The 18,821-nt window shown below is 35.3% G+C and overlaps 1 protein-coding gene across 1 annotated transcript; it reads left to right on the plus strand.

Moving 5' to 3' along the window:
- Positions 1-502: 502 nt before the first annotated feature.
- Positions 503-9,926, plus strand: LOC127837189 (uncharacterized). Its single transcript, XM_052364115.1, has 3 exons — positions 503-1,171; positions 3,578-4,590; positions 6,609-9,926. Exons 1-3 carry the CDS (start codon positions 849-851, stop codon positions 6,956-6,958), a joined length of 1,686 nt encoding a protein of 561 aa, XP_052220075.1. The 5' UTR covers positions 503-848; the 3' UTR covers positions 6,959-9,926.
- Positions 9,927-18,821: the final 8,895 nt, after the last annotated feature.

Raw genomic sequence — 18,821 nt, forward strand, 5'->3', positions numbered from 1 at the left:
TACACCTCTGCTCAAATACCATCTTTAGTTACTGGAATCTCTTGTTCAGCATCATGCCAGATTTAACTTGGTCAACGACGACGCATGAAGGCTAAAACAGCTTCCACTGTGATGCCATCTAAGAACAGCAAGTATCTTTTTTTAACATTCGATGAAAGACATTTAACTATTTCGTCAACTCTGAAAATCCCGAGGACAAATATTTTGATTCCTTCGTGCTTTACCTAATTTATTAGTGTTGCGTGGCCATTAACAGTAGTTCGATTTAAAGTTAAATAGTGTACAACCTTTATAGTTGGCAAAGTAAAAACTGCAAAATACAAATACTTTCATAAATATTTGAAACATATTAATGTTAACGGGTCGTTACGTAACATGAAGATTTTAAAGTTTGTGCTAAAAGTGTTTAGTGTTTATAGAAATCGCAGGTAAACAAAACTTGATGTAGAGTAACCTTTAATTATTTTAAATGCGGTCCTATCTAATGACCCATTTTGAATATCTGGTGTCAGTATCATGTACTGGACGTTATCATAGTATTTGGTTATTATTGTTTGTAACACTTAACAAAGGTTCAAAGTCATTTATAGCTTGAATGAGGACGTATGGTATTATTATGCGCATATAAACGTAAACAGTTTAAATCTGTGAATTATCATAATTATACAAGTATTAAACGTGTGACAAGTTTATATCATTGTCTGCCTGGAGTTTATGCCCATTTGAGTAATACGTGTACACTCTCTTACACTGCGGCTCATTACATTCATGTATGTTGATGCACGAACGACAACTCGGCTAGGAGAATGATACGTGTACTGTAGGCAGCAATAAATAGCTCAAACAAAATGGCGACACCTATCAATACAAGTTCAGATATTATTAAGGATCATCTGTGTGTTGCTTGTGAAAGTAAAAATCTTGAAGAAATTGCCGAATTGTATTGTGCAACTTGTCAGAAGTGTTTTTGTGAACAATGTTATAATCTTCACAGCCAATTGTATGGTAACCATTCAACATATGGGAGAAAAGACATGAGTAAGTGGCCGCTCACGAAGAACGTGGAGGACTTTCTACAGAAATGTGACATTCATAAAGAAAACAAACTGGAGATGTTATGTCAGGACCACAGTCAGTTGTGCTGTACCAAATGTGTTCTTCTTCAGCATAGGTATAAAAAACTGGTTTGCATAAATCACACTTGATCAATCACAAGCTTTGCTTTAAATTTGTTTTCTTTTGAAACCTCGCAAGCTACTACTCCTACAAGCTATTTGTAACATAGATCTATTTTAAAATGGTTTGAAAATGCACAAAACTCTTATGGATTCTATTTACCGTTTCAAGACGTTGATCTATTATTTATTCATTTTAGTTTCGTTTTGTTGTATGTGTTAATATTGTGTTACGTGCTTGTGTGTCAAACTGAACATTGCGCCTGCAAAGTTTAGGCTCCATCAACAGGTGGTAAAATGTGGTGGTGTTTATATAACCGATTATAAAAGTACTTTCAAAATTATAGTTTATATTCACATGCTTCTGAACTAATTTTTGTATGAAGAAGATGTTTATATAAAAGAACATGCAATTGAAACGTTTATGGTACTGTAATTATTTTTTGTACCTGATATTTAAATAAGTTCTGAATACAGTGCAATTGGTATGTAGGTATGGTGACCAAAAAGATCCCGCTAGATGACGCATCTTGCAATCAGATCCGTTTACATAAAACTACTTCAAAACGGTACTGATATCAGACAATAAGTAAAGTTTATATACTGGAACAATGTAGTATAAAAGCAATCAGCAAACATATTGATTCCCTGCACACAACTTGTAATACCTCACTAGAACCTTTATATGTCTTGAATAACTAGTTGTCTCATTATAAATACATTTTGTTGACATCTGTTCTATCGTATTAATTTACTTGTTTTCACCAATCTTGTCACCCATCTTCTGAGCATCAATAATCCAGACTTTAATACCCCTTTGTTAAGCACAAACACAAAAGTATAAACCACAAGTGGCAGACGATTATCTGGTAATTAAACAAAGATAGTGTCATGTCTTTGTTGGCAGTTGTATTTCAAGAGCAATAATAAAACATGTTTTTTAAGCAAAAATACATAAATGATCTTTTAATTACATGTGTAGCCTATTGTAAAATTGAAATTCATTTGTCCAAAACAACTCATCGGGAACTATATAGCCAGTTTAATCTATACGTGTTTAATATATGTATATTTCAAATATTGTACAAATGTGTTATGAAACATTAACAATACATACCAGGGCAATTTAAACTCTAAAATTACTTTCGTATTAAGATCGTTTGAAATGGCTGTGTACGAAACAGGCAATTACATAATAATATAAACGAAAAGTAAAGACAATACATGAAAAACAAAGAAAGATATGTATCAATCAGAGCTGTAGTATAGAGATTTAAATATACCTGTAGGATGATTTCCGGCTCATATGTAAGGACACCGTCCTTTTTTAGCCCTTCGGCATGCGAACTTTGTATATACCAGCTTTGTGTTGGTCCCGCGTATTTAATATAATATGATGTGGTGACTAATGTGTACTTAGTATAGTTTACTGTTTAGATACTTAACAGTACCTTTTTCATTTAGTACTCATACAACCTATTTTCTTGCCAGTGTCTATCTAAGAGTGTTTTTTTAATTACCCAGGGTTACTGCATCCGGAGATTCGGTTCCGTGTAAATAAAAGTGCACATCTTGTTTTTTTCAAGATTCAGGGAGTGTTTTCTTCCGATGAATTTTGAAGTATTAAAAACATTTCAACAGGGAAATCATCAAGACCCTTCACAAGTTTAAATGTCTGAATCATATCCCCTCGAAGACTTCTGTGTGCTAGTGTTGTCAGCTTACGCTTATAAGTCTGGTCTGGTATGGTAGATCTCAAGATTGGAACAAAATTTGTCGTCCTCCATTGGACCCGTTCAATGCTCTCAATATCCTTTCGGAGTTATAAGTGCCAAACTGCATTAGCAAATGTCAGGTGTGTCTTCACAAATGCAGTGTAAAGTCTCAAGAAGGAGTGGATATCAATTAACCAAAAGACCCTCATATAAGTGCTAGTATACGGTTGGCTCGATTTATCTCCTTGTTTATGCGTTGTTTATAAATATACGTGAAGATAAAGTTGAATCATTATCATCTGCAGACGTTAATTCTTTTTCAAATTACACGTTTTTAAAATTCAAATTTAACTGTTTTGTTTTGTTGACAATTGATCACTTTCCATTAAATACGAATCACGTGCTTTAATAAGCTTTTTCTCCTACTCGTGCAGCCGAAGTTTAACTTTTTTTAAATATTTTTATCGCAACCTTGCTTTTTAAACATCGTATGTTTATTCATTTAATAAATTTTACTGATAAACATCACATGTTCAGACTGTACGGGAACATTTCAGCTATTTTAAACTTAATATACATTTGATTTAAGGGAAAAGCATGCCCGTAAATAAACAAATATGCATTTCCGTTTATTATAGAGTTTTTATAGAGCGCACTTAAACATTACGTTGTAATTTTAAATTTCAGAGAGTGTACAAGTGTCACACTAATTTCTGAGAGATTTCAAGACCAACCGAATGACCTACAACAACTGTTTGACAAAGTTAACACTATTCGTGAAGAGTTAAATAAGCTACATAGTTTCAGAGAGGGAAGCATTCAGTCTGTGGAGGTTTCGTATACTGAACGACTGCAAGAAATCAGAGAAGTACGACAGAAGCTAAATGCTGCTTTAGACGCATTAGAGAAAACTACCCTCAAAGAACTGGATGATTTGAGAACTTCACTGAAAACCCAACTACATACTGATCTTGAAAATTGTAACAAGTTAATGGAAGATTTGAACAAACTCAGTGAAGCTGTTCTAGAACTTTGTGGGAAGAATAACCCGGACATGTCTTTCATAGCTAACAGAAAAGGCATGGACAAGATAAAGCAGTCTGAAGGATTTCTTAAGGAGAACTGGGTTAAGGTGGCAAGTACGCTGTCATTTCAAGATAACACATATATTGAGCAATACTTGTTCAAACATTTGGTTCTTGGAAAGATTGTTCAAAGAGCCCAATCCTTGACTGCGTTAGGGAACCCAAATCAAGTATTGAATGTGAAACAAACCAAGGAATATGATATAGGAATACCGAATGACTCAGAAACGACCAGCAATATTATTGGCATCTGTGTTATCTCTTGTGATAAACTTATTGTTGCTGACGGAAGCTGTCAAATGGTGAACCTTCTGGACAATCACTACAAGGTGATCAGTCATTGCGATGTCCGTGTTTCTGGTGATATCTGTCAGATAAGTGCCAGTGAGGTTGCAGTTACAGCGGCGGAGGGTAAAACTTATGGGATCCAGTTTATCTCTTTGCATTCTGGGAAGCTCCTGAAGGGCAGGAGACTTGAGCTACGACATCTGTGTGATGGAATTGCACACCATGACGGCCACCTGTATGTCACCTCCCGAAGTGCGCTGTACAAGTACTCTTTGACCGGGGAACTTGAGAAAAAGCTTTATGAAGACCTAAGTGGTGGTATCACTGGTAACTATATATAATTCATGAGTACATTTTTGTATTTATTTTTAAATAGAAAGATTAACGGAATATGATAGTGAAGTATGTAACTGTGAAGTAAGACTAGCTTTCAAACTGGTTTAAGAACCATATGCCTTGCATTGACCGTTCCAAGGCTGTGACCTCTAATTTAATCGTTTAGCGTTTGTTTTAAGCTCATCTATTTTTTGAAAAAAAATGACCTATTGTCATCTACTTGGCGTCGGCGTCCGGTTACGTTTTGCGTTTAGGTGCACTTTTCTCATAAAGTATCAATGCTATTGCATTCAAACTTGGCACACTAACTATCATGAGGGGACTGGGCAGGCAAAGTGAGATAACTCTGGCGTGCATTTTGACAGAATAATGTGCCCTTTTTATACTTAGAAAATTATAAATTTTGGTTAAGTTTTGTGTTTCGGTCCATTTTATTCCCTAAGTATCAAAGCTATTGCTTTCATACTTGCAACACTTACTAACTATCATAAGGGGACTGTGCAGGCACCGTTATGTAACTCTGACTGGCATTTTGACAGAATTATGTGCCCTTTTTATACTTAGATAATTGAAAATTTGGTTAAGTTTTGTGTTTAGGTCCACTTTATTCCTAAAGTATCAAAGCTATTGCTTTCATACTTGCCACACTTACTAACTATCATAAGGGGACTGTGCAGGCAAAGTTATGTAACATTGGCTGGCATTTTGACGAAATTATGGGCCCTTTATACTTAGAAAATTGAAAATTTGGTTAAGTTTTGTGTTTAGATCCACTTTACCCCTAAAGTATCATAGATATCGCTTTCATACTTGGAACACTCGCAAACTATCATAAGGGGACTGTAAAGGACAAGTTACATAACTCTGGTTGTCATTTTTACGGAAATATGGCCATTTTTTGACTTAGTAACTTTGAATATATGGTAACATTTTGTGTTTAGATCCACTTAACTTCTAAAGTATCAAGGCTATGGCTTTCAAACTTCAAATACTTTCATGCTATCATGAGGGTACTGTACCTGGCAAGTTGAATTTTACCTTGACTTTTGAATGACCTTGACTCTCATGGTCAAATTATTAAATTTTGCTAAAATTACCTTAACTTCTTTATTTATGATTAGATTTGATTGATACTTTGACAAAACAACTCTTACCTGACATACCACAATAGACTCCACCCAAACCATCCCCCAAGCCCCCCCCCCCACCCCGGATCCCCCCCCCCAATTTTTTTCTTAAAGACCATCTTATAAATGACCACCACACCCTAACACTATACCCCCCCAACCCACCCCCACCCACCCCCCCCCCCCCCCCCCAAAAAAAAAAAAATATTTTTTTTTAAACATGGTTAAAAACACAAATATTTTTTTGTATTATTTTATTTTTGAAATACTGTCCAACCATACCAACCAAAAATCCCCCCCTCCAAAAAAAATGCATTTTTGTTTGCATCTTTGGAAGAAAATGTAATAAATGACCACACCCCCACACTATACATCCCCCCTCCACTCCACCCCTCCTTTCTTTGTGATTGAAATTGAGATAGGTCCCTTCACCTTTAAAAAGAAAAAGAGATGAGCGGTCTGCACCCGCAAGGCGGCGCTCTTGTTATAATTGTCTTCATCTAATAACACTTACCAACCGTATCAAGAAATTCTCAACTTTTTAAGTTTCGAAAGTTGAATGATTACTTATTTTGCATATACAGAAATTGTGACTTTAATATTGAATTATTTTGCTGTTTACACAAAATCACAAAATAGTAAAATTGTTGTTTCTTGCTCTATGCTATGTTAATCAGAAAACACTGTATACCGGGTAGTCATCACGGAGTGGTGTATCAACACAATATTTCATTGTTTCTGAAAAAGGGCACAATTTATATTTAGGCATTTTACCAATAACATATATCATTATTTAAATATATGTTTGATTAATATATTTAAACGTATTAATTTTAATTAATAAATCTTTATATAAATTATATGACATTGCATGTATTGCAGTGGGGCAGTGTGCTGTGAGTCCGACTGGTGACAAAATTTATGTTACCGACTACAACCGGCATCAGCTTCTCACCCTGAGTCGTGATGGGACTTTGCTCTCTACCTTTACGGACCATGAACTTCAAAATTCATTGGGCGTTCATGTGACACCTGCAGGACAGGTCCTCGTATGTGGATACTCATCCAATACTATAATACAGGTAGATGAAGAGGGAAAGAGAAAGCTGGGTACTATAGCTAAACAGAAGGACGGATTGAACGGTCCAGTGTCAGTTTGCTCCAACAGCGCCACTAACTCAGTCATTGTGGGGCAATATTACCAGACAAAAATCATCGTTTTGGAAGTTTAATATAATTATTTTAAGTAACATTTACAAGCCAACACGCTTAAGAGACCACGATAGCTTCTATGTTATTTAAAAAAAAGTTCAGAAATGTCATGTGTAAACAAGTGAAGGAAAATATATTTCCCATACATAGAACGTTGATAACGTTTTAGCAATATACAAATAAGCTTAAGTATTCTATATCCAATAAATTCATCCAATCGGCATTCTTCATATGTACCACGTGACCGTCCAATATATTCCGGTATTGGAGCCAAAAAGTCTGGTTTTTTTCCATATTGGACAGTTGAGTACAAGTGCACTAAGCAATTGTTTTATAACGATAAAAGCCGTTTCCGAGAAAAAGTATCCGAATGTACTATAATCGACTCACACGGGCGCTTGTCTTGAAAATAGCATAGATGCAATTAAAGCATTTAAAAATCAAAATTAAAACGAAACAAAGAGCTGAAGAAAGGGATATAGAATAAAAAGCTTATTAGACGTTTAAACTGTACAATACGTGATATATTTGCACTCGCATACAATTTGAAGTCATATTGGACTCGCCTAACGGCTTGTCCAATATGACGTCAAACTGTGTGCTCGTTCAAATATATCTCCGTATTGTACAGTGAAACGTCTAATAACCTATAAGTTTTACACATTCCTAATTGTATAAAATAATTTATTCTATGTTGAGCTTTTGCTATAGGTAATTAATGATTGAAAATGATCATTTATTTTAAAATTGAGTTTATACATGAAACATGAAAAAGGCAAATTTACTTCAACACGTTCAATAAGTATTGATGAAGATGACACTTAAAAGTCTCTCCTAGAATGAACTAGTACATGAGCGATTGCATATTAAAAGGGCGCTCTTAAAAGTAAATCCATGTCCAGAACAACAACCACGAATTCAACCTGTATCTGTATCTTCTTTTGGAAACGTATGTGAAACGTACTCTGATTTTTTATGGGTACACTTTATTTTACGAAATAATTTAAGAAATATTCGTTGATTTTGCGTGTTAATGGGGCTTTAAAAGGATCTGTCTGGTTATGATGTTTACGCATTAAAACGCAAAACTCATTAATTTATCGTGATGATAAAACTATTTTGGTAAATTTACATTTGCGACACGGATTCAGTTCACATGGACCGAAGTATGGTGCAACGTAGCAATAGTATGGATCATTAAGACGAAACGAACACATAATGTTTAATATATGTTGTCACAAGATTTATTATCGAATTATCGGGTAAATACAGTTTCATGCAATTGAAGTGCACGTTTTGCAGCAATAAAACGAAACTTAAACATGCTTTTTACATAACTTCACGAAATTTATTATCTATCCCGCCTGTTTAATGTTTTAAGAAAAAAAGTGCGCGTTTTGCAACACTGCGTTTTGCAAGATAGATTCTATATTTGAGATATGAATCAAATCAAATCATCAAATAAATTTTATTTTGAGTCGGCAAGACAATAACAAATAAATGAGTAAAATACACATAAAATAATTCGTTGGAACGAAAGCACTTGCATGGAACATCAAATTTACTGCAGTTTGCATTTTAGAAGCTAACATGTATTTAATGTTCATGCCATTGAGCATTAAATATAGGGGACTTAAAATGATAGCTACATTCGTTTCAAGTTACCGAATTAATATACGTACCAAGATAGCTACATTCGTTTCAAGTTACCGAATTAATATACGTACCATCACTAAAAGTATGCTTCAGTTAAGCTTTATTTAATTTAATTCTTGCATAGTTGATAAGTCTACTTATTGTTTAATTAATTTAGCTTACCGTACCTAATATAGCTTGAATAGCGATTTTTTTGAACTTATAGAAGGTTTAAACGAATATTGTCATATATCGGGACGCCGGGACAATCACCCAAATCACGGTCCCGTCGAGATCGGGCATGTATGTTTTAATTCCGTTATCCATTTATCTAATCAATGATTATCTAATCAGAATTTATTTTCTCAAATTTTTACCAATGAAATCGTCGTGGTTCTTAATTCAAAAAAATAATAATAGCGAAACCAAAAGCATACATATGATCGATGGCAAGTAATCCAATTCAATTAGTAGTATTGAAATAAATTATAATTACGGTAATGTCTTTTTCTGAAATATCTTACATCTTATGAAACTAAACAGTATTTATTTAAAAAAGAAGAGCATAATAATCAATGATCTTAAACAAATGAATATTACTCTATCCAACTTTTCAAAGATGCACATAATAAACGATGTATAGTTGCATTTGTGGCAAACAGGAATATAAATTTGCTGCGGACGGTCATAGGTTCGGACATTTTAATATAAGGTTTAAAAATCGAATATTCGAATAATGACAAACGAATATTCGAATATGATTTCCAGTATTCGTTCCCGTCCCTAATAAAAAGACATTATTTGCCGACCAAAAACTCAAACGAAAATATCCACGCAAATTATAGGTAGCATGAAACAATGTATACTAGCCCTCTACCATCTTGCATTAAACTATGATTTTGTGGTCAAAACCGGCCACACCCATTGGGTCATACATTTTATGTAGACAAACATAGCAGAATAACTTAAATCCTTGAATCTGAAATGGGCAATGTCCGAAGGTTTAATGTTTGGTTTTTTACTGTGCGGACTTCCCCTCTACAAAAAATCAAATCATGCACCTACGGTCATAATGGACCATGTCCAGCTCGCATATTACATTGTTACACCTTGCTATAACCTGCAGACGGGGCGGGGGGGGGGGGGGGGAATTCGTCGCTACTGTGACAAGCTCTAGTTTTAAAGTAGATTGCAATATTTCTCATTGCCAGCCAGACTACCAGTTAAGTTGTTAACATTATACATTCGCTAAACATCATGCCGAGAACTTGTATGTAGTGCTAATAAATTATTGTTACTTAATTTAGTTTTATTTTGAAAAAAAGCTTCACTGGCCACGCGTCAGTGCACTTATACCGTGGTTGTTTGTTCGTTGTGTATGTAACCGTAAACTATCTTTGAACTGAACCTCCTCTGATATCACTGTCAAGACTTTAAAGATCTGTTCCATGGTGCTTGACCGTTTTTCGCAGACATATTTTGACAAGAGGGCCTAGATGACTCTAGTTCGCTCACCTGAGTGGAATTGGTTCATTCAATCTTTACCTAACGTCAAACTTGACCTAGATATTGTGCAGACAAACATCCTGGTCAAGTTTCATCATTATTGAACCAAAACTCTGGCGTATGGAGTGTTTTTGTTCTTGTTAGATTTGACCTGGTGACCTATATTTTGAGTTGACCCCCTTACTAAACATCAAACTTTGCTTACAAAAATTAATATTTTGAACAAGATTCATAAAATCTGAAAAATGTGACCTCTAGAGTGTTTACAAGGATTTTGTATAATATAATGAACATTTGAACAATCTAAGGGCAATACTTATGGCATTAATTATGTGATTTTGCTCATTATCAAACTTGACTGAGATCTTTCAGCAACTTTCATAAAGAATGTTTGAGAAGTGTGAATGTTAGAGTGTTTACAAACCAAATGTGGACGGACGGACGGCGGACAAAGACCAATCCTAAAACCTCAACTGAGCAATCAGGTGAGCTAAAAAGTGTGTTTCACCGATCTGAGCCATTTTCCAACTTGTCCGAAAAATCAAAAAGACCAATGTATTGACTCAGTTTCACGATGATTAGGCAAACAATGTGACATCTATAGTGTTCAATCACAAAGTTTCTCTCTAGTCACATAAGGAAAACTGCCCCCTCCCCCTGGCGGCCATGGTTTTTTTACCGATCGGGACCATTTGCGAACTCATCTGAGATATATATATAAAACCAATCTTTTCACCAAGTTTCATGATGATTTGCAAAAAATGTGACTCCTAGAGTGTCAACAAGCTTTTTTTATTATATAAATATAAGAAAACTGCCACTCCCGGCAGCCATGTTATTCAACTGACCGGAACCATTTTTGAACTCAACTCTCGTATCAAGGAAACAAATGTTCTAACCAAATTTCATGAAGATTGGGCCAAAAATGTGACTTCTAGAATGTTCACATGTTTTCACTATAAACATATAGAGAAAAATGCCCCGCCCACTGGCGGCCATGTTTTTTCACCGATCTTGACCATTTTCGAACTCGTCCGAGATATCAATAAAACGAATGTTTTGACCAACTTTCATGATAATTGGGCAAAAAGTGTGACTTCTAGTATATTTACAAGGTTTATCTAAAGCCAAATAAGGAAAACTGCCCCGCCCGCTGGCGGTTATGTTTTTCAACGGACCAGAACCACTTTTGAACTCAACCAACATATCATTTAGCCAAAAATTTTGACAAAGTTTCATGAAGATTGGGCATGAAATATGACTTCTACAGTGTTTACAAGTTGTTTTCCTTTTTTTACCTAGTGACCTAGTTTTTGACCCGGCATGAACTCGAGTTTCGAACTCGACCAAGATATCATTGGGACAAAGCTTCTGACCATGTTTCATGAAGATCGGAAAGGAAATGTTCCCTCTAGTATTTACGAACAAATGTTAACGGACGGACGAACGACGGACAAAGACCGGTCACAAAAGCTCACCTGAGCAATAAGGTGAGCTAATAAAACAAAATCATTGTGAAAGCTCTTTGTTGATAACTGTGATTGTATATAATTTTTGTATAATGTGTTCTCTATAAAAATACGATATTTAGTATAATTTTAGTTTGTTTAAAGACGCCACTCGAAGTGTCTGAATATCCGGTTTAATCAACGTCAAACTTCTTTAAACATACATAAAAATAAATACACCTTGTACCAGTGGGAGATCACAGCAAGAATACTTTCTAAAACCCCTTTTTACTTCATACGAGTGATGCACATTTAACATTTCAAATATGTATTGTTTGCTGAACTCAAATTAAAATGCTACATATGCTTGTGGATGTCCTATTGTTGTCAATCATTATATATTTTCAGTTCTGCTTGTGTCCTTTTTTGACTAGAAAAAAAAAACAACCTTATGTGGTATGGAGTACGGAGTATCGACTACACAATTGACAGCAAAGCAATTACACAACAAAAACACATCCAGAAAATGATTAAGTCTAGTGTCACAATCTTGGAACGGTCAATGCAAATACACATTAAGGATATTAACTGGTTTGATTAAGCGCTGAACCTCAAACTTAGTCCGGAATTAATAACCGAATACAAATTAACATTTTGATCATAGGCTCATAGCCTTATCGTCCTCACTAAGAGCAATACAATTTAATGTAAGATTTATTTAATTGCAATTTATTTAATCACTTGCTTCATATGCACCAGGGCTAATTAATACTAATGTTCTGTGGCGTGATAAAATATTATTGCATAAACTTTATCTATAATGCCCTCTGGTGGGGTGCAGAAACTTGACAAAAGGAGGGCTTGAACGGAAGAAATCGTGCATTAACAAGGCGATTCACGTGCCGTTCAAGCCCTGTTATGTGTTTTTCATATCCATAATCTGGTCCACACGCAGTTACTTCCCTTCTCCAGCCTTCGACGACGGCGTTCGACGACTTTCCAAGCATACATGGGGAACTGAATAAGCACAAGTTTCCTCATGCATGCAGGGATAATGGCAATGACTATTTCAATCCACTTTTCAACTTATACCATCTGCACTTTCTTGACAACAGCTTTATTGTATTGGCAACGTCAATGAAGTTAAGGTTATTTACTCAACACTTTCAAAAGACTATGCTGTAAATTTAAGTGATTATGTACCTTAAACGATCCTGCTGTTAATTCCAAAATAATTCCTCATTTCTTAATTTGCGCGGCTGCATTTCAACTTTGCATTAATCCACTGCTTAAACACATTTTAGATCGTAAACTGCCTATCCGAAGGTAAAGCCTCGTCATTTCGGATGATGACCGAGTGAGGCATATGTAAAACACAACCTTGAACTGTATTGAAATAATCGAATTATTTTGTCGATGTCGAATGAACAAAACATTGTTTTCAATGTTATTTTAATGTATTATGGTATGTGTGATTTGTTTATGCAATAATAGCGAAAATACACATTTTCTCGGACATGATCATCTGCGGGCGCTCTCAAAATCCGTTCCTGCCCTCGTGCTGCGCACTCGGGCAGGAACGGATTTTTCGAGCGCCCGCAGATGATCATGCCCTCGAAAACGTGTATTATCCCTATAAAGTAAAAGCAAATATCAACCAAATTTCTTCTTGATTAAAAAATGTGATAAAGTAGCGGCGCAATAGTACAAACCGCAGATCATCTTAATGCATCTCGGCAAGAAACTACAAATCCATCACTTAACAAGTTCTATATTGTTTCAAATATATCAGCATAATGGTGCGAAACATAAGACCACATTTTTGAAAAAGTATGTGTGTTGTAACTCAAATTATTTCTCTATAAGTTATCCAAAATATTAAAGACTACAAACCAGTATCATAAATGGCATACAAAGAAATTTGTCGTTTCATTATGACTTACATACATACATACATGTTATCATTAAAAAGTGTCATTTATACTCTAGTTTTTAAATTCATGCACTCGGCCAGAATTGCGTTTTATAAAAAGTATTAATCTTTTAAACAACACAATCATATTTAATGTCAATACAACATTTTGTTCATACAAACAGCAACTATTTTTTCATTATTTTCTAAAGGAGGTGATCAAGTGCTCTAACGGAGCTAAACAATTAGTTTGATTTGTTTAAATGAAATGACACATAAAAACCTTGCAAGTTATTGAATTTGTACTGATATTGTTTGCACCACAAGCAATAGAGCATGTAAAATCATAGGTCAACTACTTTATTGTGTACGAAACTACCTCAGTTGTAGATAAATATATACTGTAATCCATCTGACCATAAACATGTTCATGATAAATAAATGTAGATGATAACCCAAATCGTCCTCTGGACGTCCTTACATTTAACCTCTGTATTCATGTCAGGTGATTGTACAACTTGCGATAAGTCATGTGTTCATTGGACGTAAATGCTAGATAATTAAAATAGTATCTGTATTTTATCCATTGGTGTTTCCATTTATAGAACATAGGATGATTTAATCAAATTGTCCTTTAACCACACATGTCATGTACAGACAAAGATTGCAAAATATTTCCCAAGTGATACTTGATATTAGTGTGCATGTGTATTTAAACTTTTGGTTGATATTCATTATACACTTGACACGTTGACACCATATTATTAGTGTGCATGTGTATTTACACTTTAGGTTGATATTCATTATACACTTGACACGTTGACCCCAAGAATATGTTTGTTATAATAACATTTGCAAAATAACCACAAAAAAAGAAAATTTGTTCAATGAAGCAATGAAAGAAAAAGTTTATTTAAATTAACTGACATGGTATGAAGTGTTCTCAAATGTTTCAATCACACGCGTGAGACACAGATTATTCATTCATCACTAGATAGCAATATGCTGCTGATAAATACAGCAAAACAGGTTGCTGATAATACATTTTAAGTATCTCAACGCATTTTAAGAAGGACTTGCTGTTACTATAAGAGATGAATGCTCAAAAGATGCAACCTATGACAGCCAAATACATCGCTCTTAACAAAAAATACCACTATTGCAATATGGCGATAATGCTGCAGATGAAATATTGGGATTGGTTCTAAAATCGGAGATCACATGAAGATCCCAATCTTCATAAACTTGTTCAGAATGTTTGACCAAGTAACATTTCGGTAAAGTTCGGAAATCGTTCAGTCCGTTTAAAAACATTGCGGCTAATGGAAGGTTTTCCTTATATGTACATAGCAAAACATTGCTAACAATATAGAGTTTACATGTATTGTCCAATCTTCCTTAAACATGCCCAGAGCATGTGTCGCAGTGAAGTATCGGCTGACTTTGAAAATCGGTCGCAATCGGTCAAAATCTAGGCCACTTCGTCAAACACAAGATACAATATAAAGAAGTGAAACTCCAGCTGCTGGAACAGTATTTTATTCTCATTATAAAACAATAGTTGGTCCTTAAGTTAAGCAAGAGACAAATTGCCAAAACAGTCCGAAACAGCACAATACAAAACAACATTCACACATAGAAGAATAAAGCTTGGGTCACCGCCTTCAACCGCCTTGGAACGGTCAATGCAAAGCATTGGGGGTTTAAACCGGTTTTAGAGCGCTCAACCTCACACTTGGCCCAGCAATAATCATGATACATATAAGTGTAAATAAAATTTAACCCCATAGCATTGCAACTCAAATAAAACAATAATAAAAGGGAATTGAAACGCATTGAATTTAATTACCATCTAATTACTCAATGGAAGGAAGGAGACCAGAGCAACAGAGTAACCACTTTTTGAGATACGATGAAATGAAATTATGAACAAGTGTCAACTATATCCCTTCTTTTTAGAAAAAGATTTAAGAATATAGCTAATGAACGATCAAGAGGTTATATTTAATGCCAAATCTTCATGAACTTGGTCAGAACATTTATTCTGGGGTCGAAAATTCCATCGATTGAAAGAACAAGTTTGTAATAAAGTCTACAGGTCATAATAACTTCCAAGTCTCCATAAGACTTGGTCAGAAAATTTGTTCTGTTGATATTTCAAACGAGTTTGGAACAAGGTCAAAAGGTTATAGGTCAAATAAAAGAAAAGTTTGAGAGGTCCCATTTTATGAAAATTTGTAAGAAATTTGTCCGAATGGTACTTCGGATGAGTTTGAAACTAGGACATGTGAAATCATAACTAGGTTATTATGTCAAATTAAAGAAAAATATTATGAACAATCTAAGGGCAAAAATTATTGCCACATTTTTATGAAACTTGCTAAGAACATGTAACCCTATAATATCTCAACCAAATTAAAAACTGGATCATGCGGGGTCATAAAGTAAAAACTTTACTTCAAATTTTTAAAAAAGTTTTCGAACAATAGTGATGCCAAATTTACTGAAAGTTGTTAAGAATATTTTTATGCAATTCTAATTCAATCGCGTTGAAAACTGGGTAAAGTGAAGTAACTTTATAGGTCACTATGACACATTAAAGAATAATATTTATTGCGCAATGGTCACGAGACTCAGGATATTTGCAACAATGGTATATCGACCGAAATCAAAACTGGGTCATGAGGGGTCAAAAGCTAAGTCAGGAACTCGTATAAAAGGCTTGAGTTTTTGAGGCTCCAGCAGCTGGAGTTTCACTTCTTTATATTGTAAACCCTCTAGACGCCACATTTATGCCAAATTTTTACAAAACTTGGTCAGAGCATTTGTCCTGACAATATCTCAGCGGAGTTTGGACCTGGGTCACGTGTTGAAACTGAATCAAACAAGGGCTGTTTGTAAAACATGCATGCCCCCCATATGGGCTGTCCGTTGTAGTGGCAGCCATTGTGTGAATATGTTTTTGTCATTGTGACCGTGACCTTTGACCTAGTGACCTGAAAATCAAAAGGGGTCATCTGCCACTCATGATCAATGAACCTATGAAGTTTCATGATCCTAAGTGTAAGAATTCTTGAGTTATCATCATCCATTTTACCATTTCGAGTCACTGTGACCTTGACCTTTGACCTAGTGACCTGAAAATCAATAGGATTCATCTGCCAGTCATGATCAATATTTCTATTAAGTTTCATGATCCTAGGCGTAAGCATTCTTGAGTTATCATCCGGAAACCATTTTACTGTTTCAAGTCACTGTGACCTTGACCTTTGACCTAGTGACCTGAAAATCAATAGGGGTCATCTGCCAGTCATGATCAATGTTCCTATGAAGTTCCATGATCCTAGGCGTAAGCATTCTTGAGTTATCATCCGGAAATCATTTTAATATTTCGAGTCACTGTGACCTTGACCTTTGACCTAGTGACCTGAAAATCAATAGGGGTCATCTGCCAGTCATGATCAATGTACCTATGAAGTTTCATGATCCTAGGCCTAAGCATTCTTGAGTTATCATCCGGAAACCATTTTACTATTTCGAGTCACTGTGACCTTGACCTTTGACCTAGTGACCTAAAAATCAATAGGGTCATCTGCCAGTCATGATCAATGTACCCCTATGAAGTTTCATGATCCTAGGCCTAAGCGTCTTGAGTTATCATCCGGAAACCATCTTGTGGACAAACAGACGGACCGACAGACCGATGGACCAACATGAGGAAAACAATATACCCCCTCTTCTTCGAAGGGGGGCATAAAAACTGGTTGGCTAAAAGAAATTTTGGGACAGCGCTAGCTCAGGTAGATAGACCCCATGACACCAGTACATAATATAATCTGCAAATGTGGTCCTAAACTGCATCCAAGAAAGGAGTCACTGTGATCTTGACCTTTGACCTCAAAATCAATAGGAGTCATCTGCCAGTCATGATCAATGTACCTATGAAGTTTCATGATCCTAGATGTAAGCGTTCTTGAGTTATCATCCGAAAACCATCTGGTGGACAGACCCCACGACACCAGTACATAATAATTATAATCTGCAAATGTGGTCCTAAACTGCATCCAAGAACGAGTCACTGTGACCTTGACCTTTGACCTAGTGACCTCAAAATCAATAGGTCACGAGGGCAGGAACGGATTTTGAGAGCGCCCGCAGATGATCATGTCCGAGAAAATGTGTATTTTCGCTATTATTGCATAAACAAATCACACATACCATAATACATTAAAATAACATTGAAAACAATGTTTTGTTCATTCGACATCGACAAAATAATTCGATTATTTCAATACAGTTCAAGGTTGTGTTTTACATATGCCTCACTCGGTCATCATCCGAAATGACGAGGCTTTACCTTCGGATAGGCAGTTTACGATCTAGGAGTCATCTGCCAGTCATGATCAATGTACCTATGAAGTTTCATGATCCTAGGCCTAAGCGATCTTTAGTTATCATCCAGAAACCATCTGGTGGACGGACGGACCTCCCGACGGACCGACATGTGCAAAACAATATACCCCCTCTTCTTCGAAAGGGGGTGGGGCATAATAAAAGAAAAAGCTTGTGAGCACTATGAGTCGCATATTCAGCTTAATCTTAATATAACTGTGTCAGAACATTAGTCCCAATGATATATCGGTTGAATGCGTCAGATGGTGAAAAATGTACGTAACTGATTTAATTAACTCATTATTTTTTTTTATATTTTGTTAATTAATTTGTTTGTGAAAACTTAAGATGCCACATCTATTTCCAAATCGTCATGAAAATTGCTGTGAATATTGTTTGCTTTATATCTTCGCAAAATTCGTAAATGGTTGTTAAACCATCGCAAACCAGAGGGAAACGATTCAGTTGTTTTAGGTATCAGGTATGCGACCTTGGCCTTCACACTGCAGTACCATTTACCTAACATAAATGACTATTACTAGTATGATGCACTAACTATCTGTCTTCAAAATTAAACAGAAAACGGGCGTGGTATTTGTATCATACTTATTTTATTTAAAGCACAGTATTTACTATTAGAAATGCAATATCATAATCCTTTCAAAGTATACAGGTACTGGCATATACAATTGCTTTAAAAATACTTATACAAATATATAAAATTGTGGTTAAAAAATGCATGTTTCCAATTAGAAGGTTTTTCGTGATCAAGACAGGAGATGACAATACTGCTTCCCAAGCTATGCCTACATGTATGCTACCTAAATACAATTTTGATTGCAATACCTCGCTCGAAACTGAAGTCATGAAGCGAATGCCATTTTTATAAACAAGCAAATTCAATTAACTCATATCCCCAGCCAAATAAATTGTGTTTATTTCTGGGTGCCGATGGATTAAACGAGGCAATAACTGTAAAATAACAATGTG

This window comes from Dreissena polymorpha, chromosome 7 (genome assembly GCF_020536995.1).
Source record: "Dreissena polymorpha isolate Duluth1 chromosome 7, UMN_Dpol_1.0, whole genome shotgun sequence".
Lineage (NCBI taxonomy): Eukaryota > Metazoa > Mollusca > Bivalvia > Myida > Dreissenidae > Dreissena > Dreissena polymorpha.

Bases quoted from the DNA above. Each gene is read 5' to 3' on its own strand.
- LOC127837189 (XM_052364115.1), top strand. From the start codon at position 849: ATGGCGACACCTATCAATACAAGTTCAGATATTATTAAGGATCATCTG. The intron at 1,172-3,577 runs GTATAAAAAACT...TTTAAATTTCAG, and splicing joins TGTGTTCTTCTTCAGCATAG to AGAGTGTACAAGTGTCACAC. The intron at 4,591-6,608 runs GTAACTATATAT...CATGTATTGCAG, and splicing joins CCTAAGTGGTGGTATCACTG to TGGGGCAGTGTGCTGTGAGT.